The 14117-nt window shown below is 37.5% G+C and overlaps 1 protein-coding gene across 1 annotated transcript in view; it reads right to left on the bottom strand.

Moving 5' to 3' along the window:
• ENPP3 (ectonucleotide pyrophosphatase/phosphodiesterase 3) overlaps window positions 1-14117 on the bottom strand; it is a 77856-nt gene that overhangs the window by 47161 nt on the left and 16578 nt on the right. The window contains exons 6-8 of the mRNA XM_059400739.1: window positions 12041-12138; window positions 4028-4107; window positions 502-621 (exon numbers count right to left, since the gene is read on the bottom strand). Of these exons, the coding sequence (XP_059256722.1) occupies window positions 502-621; window positions 4028-4107; window positions 12041-12138 (298 nt within the window). The remainder of the gene's footprint in view (window positions 1-501; window positions 622-4027; window positions 4108-12040; window positions 12139-14117) is intronic.

The following is a 14117-nucleotide window of genomic DNA, read 5'->3' as shown; positions in this document are numbered from 1 at the left end:
AAAAAATTTAAGGTAAGTGAAGAGAATAATTAGTGTAGAACTGGTAGGAATGGTGCCATTTTTTTTTTAAATTAAACAGTATTGACAGTTGCAAAATTTAATTACCCAGGGATCTACCTCAAAAATCAAAAACATATTAAGGCAGTAAGAAAGATCTTTTTTTTCCCCCAAATTGGTGAAATTGTACAGTTCCTCCTTCCCTTTTAAAGATCATAAAACAGAATCGGGGCGGGGGCATTAACAGAAAATCCTTAGAGAAGTTTCTACATTGATATGTAGAATCTTCATGATTCAATGAATCTTGGATTCCCAAGTTTCAAAAGAAGGCAAGTTAGGTGAGCAATCATACATATTTAGAAGATTTCAATTATAAGTGGTGAAACACCTTCCCACCACCCTTAGAAATTAGAAAGATAATGCAAAAGTGGAGAGGGAAGTGTGATCCACTGTCACACTGAAGAATGGAGATTATTTTGGAGTCACATGTAGAATGCTACATACTGGTTGTCCTTGCCACCAAGCGGGATTATTTTTCTCCTTTGATGAAAGTGAAAAATTCAAGTTGAGGTTTACATCATACATGTTATTGTCGATGATGCCATGGGATTCTGGATATAATCCCTAAAATGATCATTTCAAAAACGATTTAGAATAAAATGATGTGCCAATAAATCACAGTTAAATTGAAATAGCGTAAGATCTATAACTCAGGTCTTGGAAAGATGTCGTATACCTTTCAAAATAAAACCTCTGGGTCTGAACCCAAATACCAAATATATATATGTGTGTTTGTGTGTGTGTGTATGTACATACATAGGTATTGGTGTTAGTGTAGGTGTAGGTGTAAGTATAAGTATTTATACACATGTGTAGCTATTCTGGCTCTACCATAGTCTAGAGCAGAAAATGAATGACATTAGGCAGATAGCTTGTGCTGATGATGTTAATACAACTGTTATGTGATTAATTACTGTATATGAAAGTTTCCTGCATTATAATAATGATCAGCCACTGGTTATATTGGCAAAAATAGCCAGAAATGTACTAGTTGGAAGCTTTTAAGTATCAAGTATCTTGGGTAAGGGGGTTAAATGTGTTACCAGCTCTTTAGAACGGACCCTGCCTAGTCTCTAACCATCTTCCTTTCCACCCATCAATCAATCCAGTAATTCTTACAATACGATCACACATATTTCTTTATTCTATACATTTCACTGAATGCCTATGATAGCTCATGCATTCATAACCACTTTTAGGTAGATTAATTTAGAGATATTCCTTCAGAACACAGAATACATATATACAGTAAGTTATTAGCACTTATGTATAACCCTTTATATATACATGTTATATGTGTGTTTATATATAATATATGTACATTTATGTATGTGTCCATAGGTACATTCAATCCTTTTTTTATTGAAACATAGTTGACCTACTATGTAATAGCAGTTTCGGGTGTAGAACATAGTGACTTGACAATTCTATCCAGGTGTACAACATAGTGATCTGACAATTCTATACATTACACTATGTCTACCATGGTAACTGTAGTTGCCGTCTGTCACCGTACATTATGATCTTATTGTTCACTATACTCCTCATGCTTATTCTTCATCCCTGTGACTTATAACTGGAAGCTTGTATCTCTAAATCCCCCTCATTTATTTTATTAATCCCCCCAACTCCCTCCCTTCTGGCAACCACCACTTTGTACTCTGTTATTTCTTTTTTTTTTTTAAATATTTTTATTTATTTATTTGAGAGAGAGACAGTGAGAGAGAACATGAGCGATGAGAAGGTCAGAGGGAGAAGCAGACTCCCCATGATGCTGGGAGCCCGATGCGGGACTCGATCCTAGGACTCCAGGATCATGACCTGAGCCGAAGGCAGTCGTCCAACCAACTGAGCTACCCAGGCACCCCTGTACTCTGTTATTTCTGATCTTGTTTCTGTTATTTTGGCTTTTGCTTGTTAGTTGTTCATTTGTTTTGGTTTTTAGACTCCCCGTATAAGTAAAATCATAGCGTATTTGCCTTTCTCTGTCTGACTTATTTCACTTGGCATAATACCCTGTAGGTTTATCCACGTTGTCACAAATGGCAAAATATCATTATTTTTTATAGATGAGTAATAGTCCCCATATACCGTACACAGTGCAATATTACTCACCCACCAAAAAAAGAAACCTTGCCATTTGCAACAGACACTTAAATACTTCTGTAACTTGGCTATTGTTGTAAATAATACTGCAACAAACATAGGAGTGTATGTCTTTTCACTTTAGTGCTTTCATTTTCTTTGTTTCTTTCTTTCCAGATCATATGGTATTTCTATTTTTAATTGTTTGCAGAAACTCCATATCGTTTTCCACAGTGACTGCACCTATTTACATTCCTACCAAGAGTGAATGAAGTTTCCTTGTCCTCCACACACTTGCTGACATTTGTTATTTCTTGTCATTTTGATACTAGCCATCCTGGCAGGCACACGGTAGTATCTCATTTTTTTTTTTTTAAGATTTTATTTATTTATTTGACAGAGATCACAAGCAGGCAGAGAGGCAGTCAGAGAGAGAGGAGGAAGCAGGCCCCCCGCTGAGCAGAGAGCCCGATGCGGGGCTCGACCCCAGGACTCCGAGATCATGACCTGAGCCGAAGGCAGCGGCTTAACCCACTGAGCCACCCAGGCGCCCCTCTCATTTGGTTTTTATTGCATTTCCTTGTTGTCTCTAGTAATTACGTTCTACAAAGTTGCTGCAAACACTGAATTAGTGAATACTAACCACTACCCTTAGAGAAAATTTAAGGATAGGTTCCTGCAAGCTTCTAGTCATAAGACTTTTGCCTGCTGACCAATACATAGTCTTGTTTTTGTTTAAAGATACCTTATGTACCCTAGGTTATTGGTTTGCTATAACTCAGGCCTGAATGAAACTTATCTAACACACATGTATCTTCTCTATGAGGCACATCACAGCCATTTTGCTTTTAGGAACACCAGACAGTGCTTCAGCACTACGTTGGAGGGCTATTTTAAGCAGCAATTTAAAAATCAACAAAAAGCACAAACATGTAAAAACTATGACACTAAACAGGCAGTAGACTGTGGAAACAACACTAGTTTACTGTTCTGAGAGTTACCGTATGAAAGACAGAGTGTTGCCTTGGTAGACCTCAGGGGGGAGTTATGTGAGCTATGAAATTTGAGTATTTAGGAAAATCTGCAAGTATATGTATGTATATATGCACACATGTGTATAAATGTTTGTGTATGTATATACACACACAAACATGTGAATAAATTACATATTACTTAAGAGTTAAAATTTAAATATTATACTGTTCCACAGCAATTAAAGTGTAAGTGCAAAGCAATAAATAAAAAGTAATAAAGTAATAAAGACACAAATATCTTTGTGTCTGGAAGTAATACAAACATAATATCCTTTGGCCTTCAGTAATAAAGGTTGAGGTGAAGGACTCTTTAAGATGTGTTCTAGATCTATAAAAAGTTATATAATTTTCTTTTGAGTTCATTTTGATCATTTCACTTATTTTTTTATCATACCGGAGAACTCACTCGCTTCACCTGCTTTATCTAAAGAGATCTAGCCAGCATGAATTTATTTGAAACAGAAGGCTTTGTCAAGTTAAATACAATGAAAAGATTAGGAAAAAAAGAAATTTCCTACATCAAAGTGGCTGTCCCCACACATACCTACATTTCCCAGCAGACCTTCAGATAAATAGAGGCAAATCCAAAGATCAAAAGGAGAATGGTATTTCTCATCTCTGAGAAGCTAGTCACACAGGTGAATTAGCCTATTGCTGGGACATTCAGTCATACTTCACACCTCAGTGCACTGGACTGGCCTTGCAATGAGACGCTACCTCCTAGCCTGAATGAAACCATGAACTTGTGAAACATGTAGCATGGGGATCAGCCACTTCCTACCTCAGTGGGTCTATGGTGACCAGTTGCCTGTCTATGGGCTATCTGACTTGCCACTGGGCCGAGCACTTACCGTGACAATCGTGTAATGATTTGGGAAGGTTTTGGTTGGATAGACAGCTCTCATGTATTTTGAATGAATTCCACATGTTTCTGCAACAAAGCACAACAAGAGATTAAGAAGCTGCCATGCTCACAAAACCCTATTTGTAGTAGCTGTGGTGGCAGCAGCTCTCCGGACCCAGGAAGCCCACAGCCCCAAAGGTGAGAACCTGGGCTTCTTGGTGGGAGGCAGAGGGGACCTTGGCCCCCATCAACAATGAGGACCCCCCCACCACCATATTGGACTGACTCTAACTCAAAGAACCCCCAGAGCTACCAGCTGGGTTGAGGGCAGGGATCCATCATATTGTTCAGAAGCACCACCTCCCTCCCCTAAATCAGGCTGAGAAGGAACCACCCAGCTCTTACCTCTGCCTGGTTATTTTACCTCTCCCAGGTTATTTTTCGCCTACCCTCTAGCCCCTACCTCTGAAGCCATTTTATAAACTATCATGTGCCACCCGAGACTCCAGTAAAAACAAAAACAGGCTTTCCCCATGGGGTGGGGGGTAGAATTATTTTTTTCCTCAGAAGGTTATTTTTATAAATAAAAACTTAAACATAAAATTTTCCAGAGAAATAAAAAACTAAGAGTGGATTAATCCACTAAGAGTGGATTAAAGATGGAAAGAGGTCGAATTCTGATGTCTACAATTCCTCCATCCTAAGGAATGTCAGTTTTTAGTAGAGAAGTGAGTCAAACAAAGGGTTTACATTTTTCTGTAAAGACCTGATAATAGATATATTGGGCTTTGCAAATCCATATGGTCTGTTGAGGCCCAAAAGCATCCACAGGCACTATGTGAACAAATGAGCATGGCTGTCCTCCAATAAAAATTAATGGATGTTGAAATTTGAATTTCACATAATTTGTACCTGTCACAAAGTATTCTGTTCTTTTTCCCCCAACCATTTAAGAATGTAAAACAATTCTTACCATTTAATAGACCACACAGAAACAGAGTGGGCCACATTTTGACCACGGGCCACAGCTTGCGGACCCCTCAGCTAAGCGTACCCTAAATTATATACTACCACCAGCTTTGTTTTTCCTGCTCCCCTCCTTCTGAACCAGATCATTAGGATGAGAATTTCTAGATCACATTTGCATCTCAGCTAATGGTTCTTAAATGACAATATCCAATAAGACAAAAGTCAACACAACTATCCAGGCAACTGAGAAGGATTTGACTTGTATCAAGAGCATAAGCCCATGTCATGCAGTAACATTTACCAAATGAGCTAACTTTACTACTCATTATTTTTACTACAGTTTCCATCGGATCACTACAGTTTCCTGTGATCTGTTTTCCACAAAGCATGGCGTCAATATTGCTTTCAAATGTTCTGTTGTTTTTGGTATGTGCAATGACCCTGCTGAAGAAGGTCAGAACCATTACAACATTGCTGTTCCCTCTGCAACAGTGACTTGCGAAAAATTTCCCATACCCAAATCCTGTCAGCTCAAATTCTACAAGAAAGCTTCACCATTATTGATTCTATATAGGTGAAAAAATAAAGCAAAAATGATTACTGTAAAGCAAGTTACAAACTTAGCAGCTGGAAATAATGAATGTTTGCTCAAATAGCCTTGGAGTTGTTCCGATATGCAGTGTTCCCAATATGGAAATTTCATATCAGGATGACCTCCTTCAGAACCTCCTTGGGCTACGTATCAAGTCTACTAAGTAGGACTCTGGTAGGAATGGAAGGGTAAGAGGAAGGTGAAGAAAAGGGAGCTCAATCAATCAATCAATCTACATTTGTGGTTAGCATCCCAAGTGGTTCTGATGTACCTAAGTTTGAGGTATGCCTTGCAATTTGATTCCTAAGTTTAATTAAAGATTAGAATAATCTTTTTCTTCTTTTTTTAGTCAATACTACCTACAAATAAATCTCGACCTCAGAGAAAGGTACGTGTATTATTGTTAGGAAGTCATATGGTTTAAGAAAATAAAATGAGATCCAATTGATTACACAATGAAAAGAATTTAAGTAGGGGAAAAACATACAAAATAAACAGAAATACAAAGTCAGTTTCTGTTTTTATTTCCCTCAAAGATGGGTAACGTAATTAAACCCTTACATGCCTAAAGGCACGGAGTATAAAATAAAATATAAACTAAGCTACTGGTAATGGAAGGACATGACACCTCCCTCTTGAGAATGTCCCAAATAGGCCACACCTGCTGACTATCCATGACTCAGACTACCATTTGGATCACTGGACTTTGAACCAGAGCTGCTGTAGAACAGCTCACAGAAAGCAAAATCTTCAACTGTTTCTTCTAGAACTTAACAATCTAAATTAAAGCTAAAAGAGTAATTCTGGAAGGGCACACAATGAACCAATAATAGTCGCTTCTTTAGAGATAAGCTAGAAATCAGGAAAGAGTTTTATTGTTTGTTGGCTGGTTGTTGTTTTTCTATTATATATGTATTTTTCCCTATTATATACATTTTAATATTGTTTTTTAAAGTTTATAATTTGTTCCTTAAAAAAACTTTTTAAAAAGGATGTACCAGCCAAAAAAATCTGAAAATATAAATGGAATAAACACATACCCCCAGTAACTATAAACTGTAAGGAGCAGAAAACTTAAATGGATGAGTAGGGTAACAGCTGACAGATGTAGCAAAAGCAATACTAGGATGGAAGTGTATAGCAATGAACACCTACGTTAAAAAAGAACTTTTAAATAAACAACCTTACTTTCTACCCCAAGGGACTAGGAAAAGAACATAAGGAACCCAAGGTCAGCAGAAGGAATGAACAATAAAGATTACAGCAGACATAAATAAAATAAAGAATAGAAAAATAATTTTAAAAATTTCAAAAACTAAACTTGGTTCTTTGAAAAGATAAAATTAATAAACCTTTAGCTAGACTACACCTTTCAAAAGAAAATAGCCTAAGATTAGAACACTTCGCTGCTGAATTCCATCAAACATTTAAAGAAGAATTAATTTCAATCATTCTTAAACTCTTCCAAAACATTAAAAAAAAATACCCAAACTCATTTTACGAGGACGGTGTTACCCTGATTCAAAGCCAGACAAAGACACCATAAGGAAAGGAAACTACAGGAAAATATGCTTGAGGAACATAGATGCAAAAATCTTAATGTGATATATCACATTAATATAATACAGCATAAAAATCACATGATCATATCTCAACAGATGCAGAAAAAACATTTGATAAAATTTGATACCCTTTCATGATAAAAACTCTCAACAAACTAGAAATAGAGGGATAATAAAGGCCATCTCTGGAAAGCCCACAGCTAACATCACACTCCACAATGAAAAACCAAGCTTTTTCAGTAAGATACTGGAGCCTTTCATATACCACAAACAATAACTAACTCAAAATGAGCTAAAGACTCAAATATAAGGCCTGAAACTGTTAAAGTCTTAGAACAAAAGGAGGAAAGATTCATGACATTGTTTTAGTAATGATTTCATGAATATGATACCAAGAGCACAAACAACAAAAGCAAAAATAGACTAACAGGACTATATCAAACTAAAAAGCTTTTGTGCAACAGGGGAAACCATCAACAGAAACAACATATGGAATGGAAGAAAATATTTACAAATTGTGTATCTGATAAGGAATTGATTCCTAAAATATATAATGAATACTTACAACTCTAGGAAAAAAAAAATAACCCACTTAAAAATGCACTAAGGATTTGAATAAACATTTCTCTGAAGAAGACCTATAAATGACCAATACATAAGGAAAACATGATCAGGGATGCCTAGGTGGCTCAGTTGGTTAAGCATCTGCTTTCATCTCAGGCCATGATCCTAGGTTCCTGGATGAGTCCCGCATTAGGCTCCTTGCACAGCAGGGAGCTTGCTTCTCCCTCTGCCTGCCGCTCACCCTGCTTGTGCACACTGTCTCTTTTTCTTTTGACAAATAAATAAAATATTTTTTAAAAAAGAGGTAAAATGTCACTAAACATCATGAAAATGCAAATCAAAACCACAATGAGTTATCACTGCACACCTGTTAGGATGGCTATTATCAGAAACACAAAAGACGAATGTTGGCAAGGGCATGGAGAAGGTGCAATTTTTAACTTTTTATGTCACCATAGAGTACATCATCAGTTTTTGATGTAGTGTTCCATTATTCATTGTTTGTGTATAATACCCAGCGTTCCATGCAAACATGCCCTCCTTAATACCTATCATTGCCCTAACCCATCCTTCAACCCCCTCCCCTCTAAAACCCTCAGTCTCTTTCCCAGAGTTCATAGTCTGTCATAGTTCATGTCCCCCTCTGATTTGTCCCCTTCATTTTTCCCTTCATTCTCCAAATGTCTCCATGCCATTTCTCATGTTCCACAAATAGGTGAAACCATGTAAAAATTGACTTTCTCTGCTTAACTTATTTCACTTAGCATAATCTCCTCCAATCCCATGCATGATGATGCAAAAGCTGGGTATTCATCCTTTCTGATGGCTGAGTAATATATGGACCACATCTTCTTTATCCATTCCTTTGTTGAAGGGCACCTCTGATCTTTCCACACTTTGGCTATTGTGGGCATTGCTGCTATGAACACTGGGATGCATATGGCCCTTCTTTTCACTCCATCTGTATCTTTGGGATAAATACCCCAAAAATGCAATTGCTGGGTTATAGGGTAGCTCTATTTTTAATTTTTTGAGGCATAATCTGAAGGTCCTGAGTCAGTCTCATAATTTTTTGAGGAATCTCCACACTGTTTTCCGAAGTAGCCTCACCAACTGGCATTCCCACCAACAGCATAGGAAGGTTCCCCTTTCTCCACATCCTCTCCAACATTCGTTGTTTCTTGCCTTGTCAATTTTTGCCTTTCTAACTGGTGTAAGGTAGTATCTCAATGTAGTTTTGATTTGAAATTCCCTGGTGGCTAGAGATGATGAACATTTTTTCATGTGTCCATTAGACATTTGCAGGTCTTCTTTGGAGAAGTGTCTGTTCATATCTTCTGCCCATTTTTTGACTTGTTATTTGTTTTTTGGGTGTTAAGTTCGAGAAGTTCTTTATAGAACTTGGATATAGGCCCCTTGTCTGTAGTGCCATTTGCAAATATCTTCACCCATTCTGTGGGTTGCCTGTTTGTTTTATTGACTGTTTCCTTTGCTGTGCAGAAGTTTTTTTATTTTGATGAAGTCCCAAAAGTTCACTTTTGCCTTTGTTTCCTTTGCCTTTGGAGATGCGTTTTGAAAGAAGTTGCTGTGGCCAATGTCAAAGAGGCTACTGCCTACGTTCTCTAGGATTTTGATGGATTCTTGTCTCACATTGAGGTCTTTCATCCATTTAGAGTTTATCTTTGTGTATGATGTAAGCAAATGGTTAAGTTCAACCTCTGTATGCTGATGATGAGACTACAAAACAATATAGCCACTGTAGAAAACAGTATGAAGGTTTCTCAAATCATTAAAAATACAACTACACTATGATCCAGCAATCCTACTTCCAGATGTTTATCCAAAAGAACTGAGATCAAGATCTTGAAGAGCTATTAATACTCTCATGTTCAACATAACAGCATTCACAATAGCCAAGATGTAGAAACAATCCAAATATCCATCGACAGATAACTGCATTTTTAAGTGTAATATATAATAATGCATTTCAGCCTTAAAAAAAGGGAAGGAAATTCTACAAGATACAACCATATAGATGAACCTTGAGGATATTAAAAAAAGACAAATATACATGATTCCACTTACATGAGACATCTAAAAGATTCAAACTCATAGAAGCAAAGAATAGAAGGGTGGTTGCTAGGGTCTGTGGGGAGGAGAAAGTGGTGAGTTGCTTATCAATAGGTATAAAATTTCATTTACATGAGATGAATAAATTCTAGAGATCTGCTATAAAACACTGGGCCTATAGATAACAATATTGCATTCTATATTTAAAAGTCTATTAAGTGGCTAGGTCCCATGTTAAGTGTTTTTACCAAAATAAATTTAAAAAGAAGAGGAGGAGGGGTCATACAGATAATGGCATCTGGAGAATTTGTTCTGTCATTCATGAAGTTTAAACTTGGTAACTTGGTAACTCTAATCTTTAAAACTCAGCAAATGTTGCCTGCTAAATACACCTGTTCTACTAGTCTTAGTCTATCCCCAGTTTCTCACCCAACTTTCAGGAAACCTGACTTAAGCCAAATCACCTCTCTCCTACTTGACAGTTTCCTGTTCTTGGGCCTCATTCCTTTTTTTTCCTGCTCCCACCCACACAAACAAGACAATGACCTTACCTGCTCACTGGAGTTGAGTCTGAGTCCTTTTAACCATCACAAATCTGACTCATGGTGCTGTGTGGTATTAGCTCATGTCAGTTTCCATGACCACTGTCACTGTCACCCAACCCAGGGGGCTTGATGGTTACTGGAGATGGAGTACTAGAAGGTTCAAAGTGGTGCCTGTTGTCACATACCTCACCTCAAGCCTACCATTGGCAGGAGGTACTAATCCTAAATCTTATCACATCTACTCTCAATGAGGCCTCCTGAAAGCTAACAGCCCACTTTGCCTTGGTAGGCCCAGTTAGTGATGTCTACACATTGAAAGGATCAAAATCTTGTCTGCGTGACTTAAAAAATACATATTAAACCTTAAAAGGGAACACTCTCTATGGCCCAATATTTCACTGGTGTCACTTCCAACTCCGAGTGGGATGAGCAAATCAAGTAATTCTACTTCAAAAGGGTTTCGGCTAAATTCTCTTTGGATACAGAATTTGATATCCAGCTCATCAATGAAAATGCAGATAAGGAAATAAAAAGTGTGGGAAATATTAATTAACTTTCTGGGCCAAAGGAACTCAGCGTTTCAATGGCAAGCACTGAATTTGGAACCAGTTCTGTCAGAATCCCAAACTCTCCATGTTTTTGCTAAGGCTCTATCTCAGAGAGTGGAGAAAAGCTGAATCAACAAAGCACCTTGTGTTAGAGGGGGAAGCAGTCCAAAATGGGGTTTCAGAGCTGGAATAAACAGTAGAAATCGTTAGCACTAACCCTCTCATTTTACAAGTGAGGATACTGAGACCCAGACAAGGGAATGGACTTACTCAGGCTCAAATAGTTATTTTTAATAATTTGTAGAAAAACAAAAAGAGACACCAGTAAAATTGTGATAAACTTTGAGATTCTTGGAAGCAAAAGAGGGCCTGGCAGAAGGGGGACAAAAGAAAGAATGGGTAGGGAAGCCTATAGACCCAGGAGTCAGCCCTCTGGCCCTAACTGATTCTTCTTAGCTCTGTGTCCTTAGGTACTTGATTTCTCTTTATTAATAACCTTATAACATCATATGAGGACCAACTTACCTGAATAGAAGTGTAACATCCTGCTTAAGATGACAATAAGACCAATAATCATAATAGTACCTTAAAGACATTCAGTGTGTACTACATTTATGTTCTCACAGTAGTCCCAACAGGTAGGAAGTGGCCATTTTACAACTCAAGAGAATGGGCACCAGTAGGTGAGATAAGCTTGCCCATGCTCTCACAGCTAATAAGCAGTGGAGCCAGTTTCCAGGCAGTTTACTTCTGAAATCAGACATAAATACTGGACCTTTTGCCTTCTGGAACACTGGTACGTGCTGGCTCTGTTCTGCACTCAGGCTCCTTCAGGATCCTGTCCTTGCTGGTCACGTTGCTAAGACCCAGGACCCAAGTCTGACAAACACCGCTTGCGAGACAGTGTATGTGAACAGATTTCCATAGGATGGAACTTACATTCAAATACAAAACAAATCACAATAAACAAAAAGGTGAATGGGTTACAAAAAAAGGAGGAGCCTAGAAGTATGAAAATTGTTACTGTGAGTGGTAAATTCCTCAGGATCTTCAGAGGAGCTGGGAGAAGCCAAGTGACTAATAAGGAAGGTCAAGGAAGGAAGGTACCTATCTACAAATTGGCTAACTATTGTCCTTACCCTTGTGTGCCTATGGTTGTGGAAGACTTACTCAGTTTATTGATATTAGGTATGAGGGTGTGCCATGTCTGCAAATATTCAGCTCTAAATCCATCCATGGAAAACAAAATAACTGGTGGTAGTTCAAATCTGAAAATGGAAAACAAAATATTAGTCTATTATTTTGATTGTAAAAAAAAATAAAGACACTTTGCTGTACTACTTACAATTCTCTAAATTAGAAAATGCTTAGAAAGTACGGTAAGAAAACAATCCTGGGTTATTTTTTTTTTCTTTTTAAAAATTGTTATCTCTTGGGGCACCCACATGGCTCAGTTGGTTAAGTGGCTGCCTTCAGCTGAGATCCCCCAGAGTCCCAGGATTAAGCCCCACATGGGGATCCCCTGCTCAACGGAAAAGTTTGCTTCTCCCTCTGACCCCCACTCTCATTTCGTGCTCTCACACTCTCTCTCAAATAAATCTTTAAAAACAATTTAGAAATAAAAATTGTTATCTCCCTTAAGCATCAGTTCTTCCAGTGTGTAAGGAACCTCTAATTAGCTGCTAGTAATGACAGCAGGTCAGTAATCCCTTAGCTTCAGTCTTTAGCATCTATTGAACCCTAAGCAGTTACTTGAACTCTAATTAATGCTGTCCTGACCCACTCAACTAATACTTAGGAATCACTACCACAGAACATTAGTATCATTGCGTTACCTCAAATACATTTGGTATTTTACAGTGATAAGTATACATGGAGCTTATTAATTGCAATTTTTCAACAGAGGTCAATATCATGCGAGCAGAACATTAATAAAACATGCCCAGAGATGGGGCTGTTAACCTCAGACCTTACACGGACTTGAGTTTGCTAAGAGTCAAGAGTTATGACTACTGAATTCAAGGCTCAAATTCAAAATCTGTTGAGGTTCTAATTCTATTGTATTTCAGATATAAGTATGATATGAAATTTAGGAACTCTACAGCTTATGAGGTTATTATTTTAAAGTGCTACGCTTTTGATTCTCTATCTAATATCCCACTAGATTAGTATTAACATCAAAAGCATTACAATCTTTTTTTTAATATCCATATTTAAGCTAAAGTGATGGAAGGTTAGCTCTTAGGATATAGCCAGAGGTTGTCTTTTCTTCATTTAATTTTTTTTTCACTTTTAAAATTTTACTTGTATATAATTTATATACAGACACACCCACACACACATTTCACAGATGTATAGTTTGATAAATGTTTCCTAATTTCCTAACTGAACTCCACTGTGAACTTTATCACCCAAATCAAGAAACAGAATACCAGCACCCTAGAATCCTCTCCTCGGGCTCCTTCCCACTTAACAGCTTCTGTAAACCACACCCCCACCAAGGGTGAGCAGAACCTTGACCTCAAACAAATAGACTTATATTTACATGCCAGGATACAGGATGTGTCCTGTACATGCATGGATGCCAGCATGACTGGCTTTTTTTTACTGAACATTATGTTTGAGATTAATTCATACTGTTACGTGGAGCTGTAGATCATTCATTCTCATGCCTGTCTTGTATTCCAGTGAATGAATAAACCACAACTTAGTCATCCTACTGTTGCTGGACATTTAGGTAATTTCCACTTTGGAGCTATTAGGAATAGAAGCTATAAACACCAACATTTGTTTTAAATTCCAAATACACTGCATGCAACTGATAATGTGAGGCTCATATTTCACTTTAGATGTGAATTTTTAAATTTTTATACAGGGGGGATTGGGTGGTTGGGTGATGGACATTGGTGAGAGTGCTGGGTGTTACGGACCTGTCCCCCTGAAACAAATAAAACATTATATTTTAAGTTAATTTAAAATTGTTTAAATTAAAAACAAATTTGTAAACAAAAACACACTTTTCCAAGAAACTTGATTGGAATTGTCCTTAAAAATTCTGACAAATATCCAATATTATTATGGAGAAAATTCTGAATGCTAATATAAACTATTTCTTTAAAGATTTATTTATTTTAGAGAAAGATTGAAAGAGTGTGTGAATAGAGGGAGGGGCAGAGGGAAAGAGAGAGAGAGAGAAACTCAGACTTCCTGCTGAGCATAGAGCCTGATGTGGGGCTCACCCACTACC

The sequence above is a fragment of the Mustela nigripes genome, chromosome 5 (genome assembly GCF_022355385.1).
Source record: "Mustela nigripes isolate SB6536 chromosome 5, MUSNIG.SB6536, whole genome shotgun sequence".
Classification (NCBI taxonomy): Eukaryota; Metazoa; Chordata; class Mammalia; order Carnivora; family Mustelidae; genus Mustela; species Mustela nigripes.
This window is presented reverse-complemented; position numbering and strand designations above follow the sequence as displayed.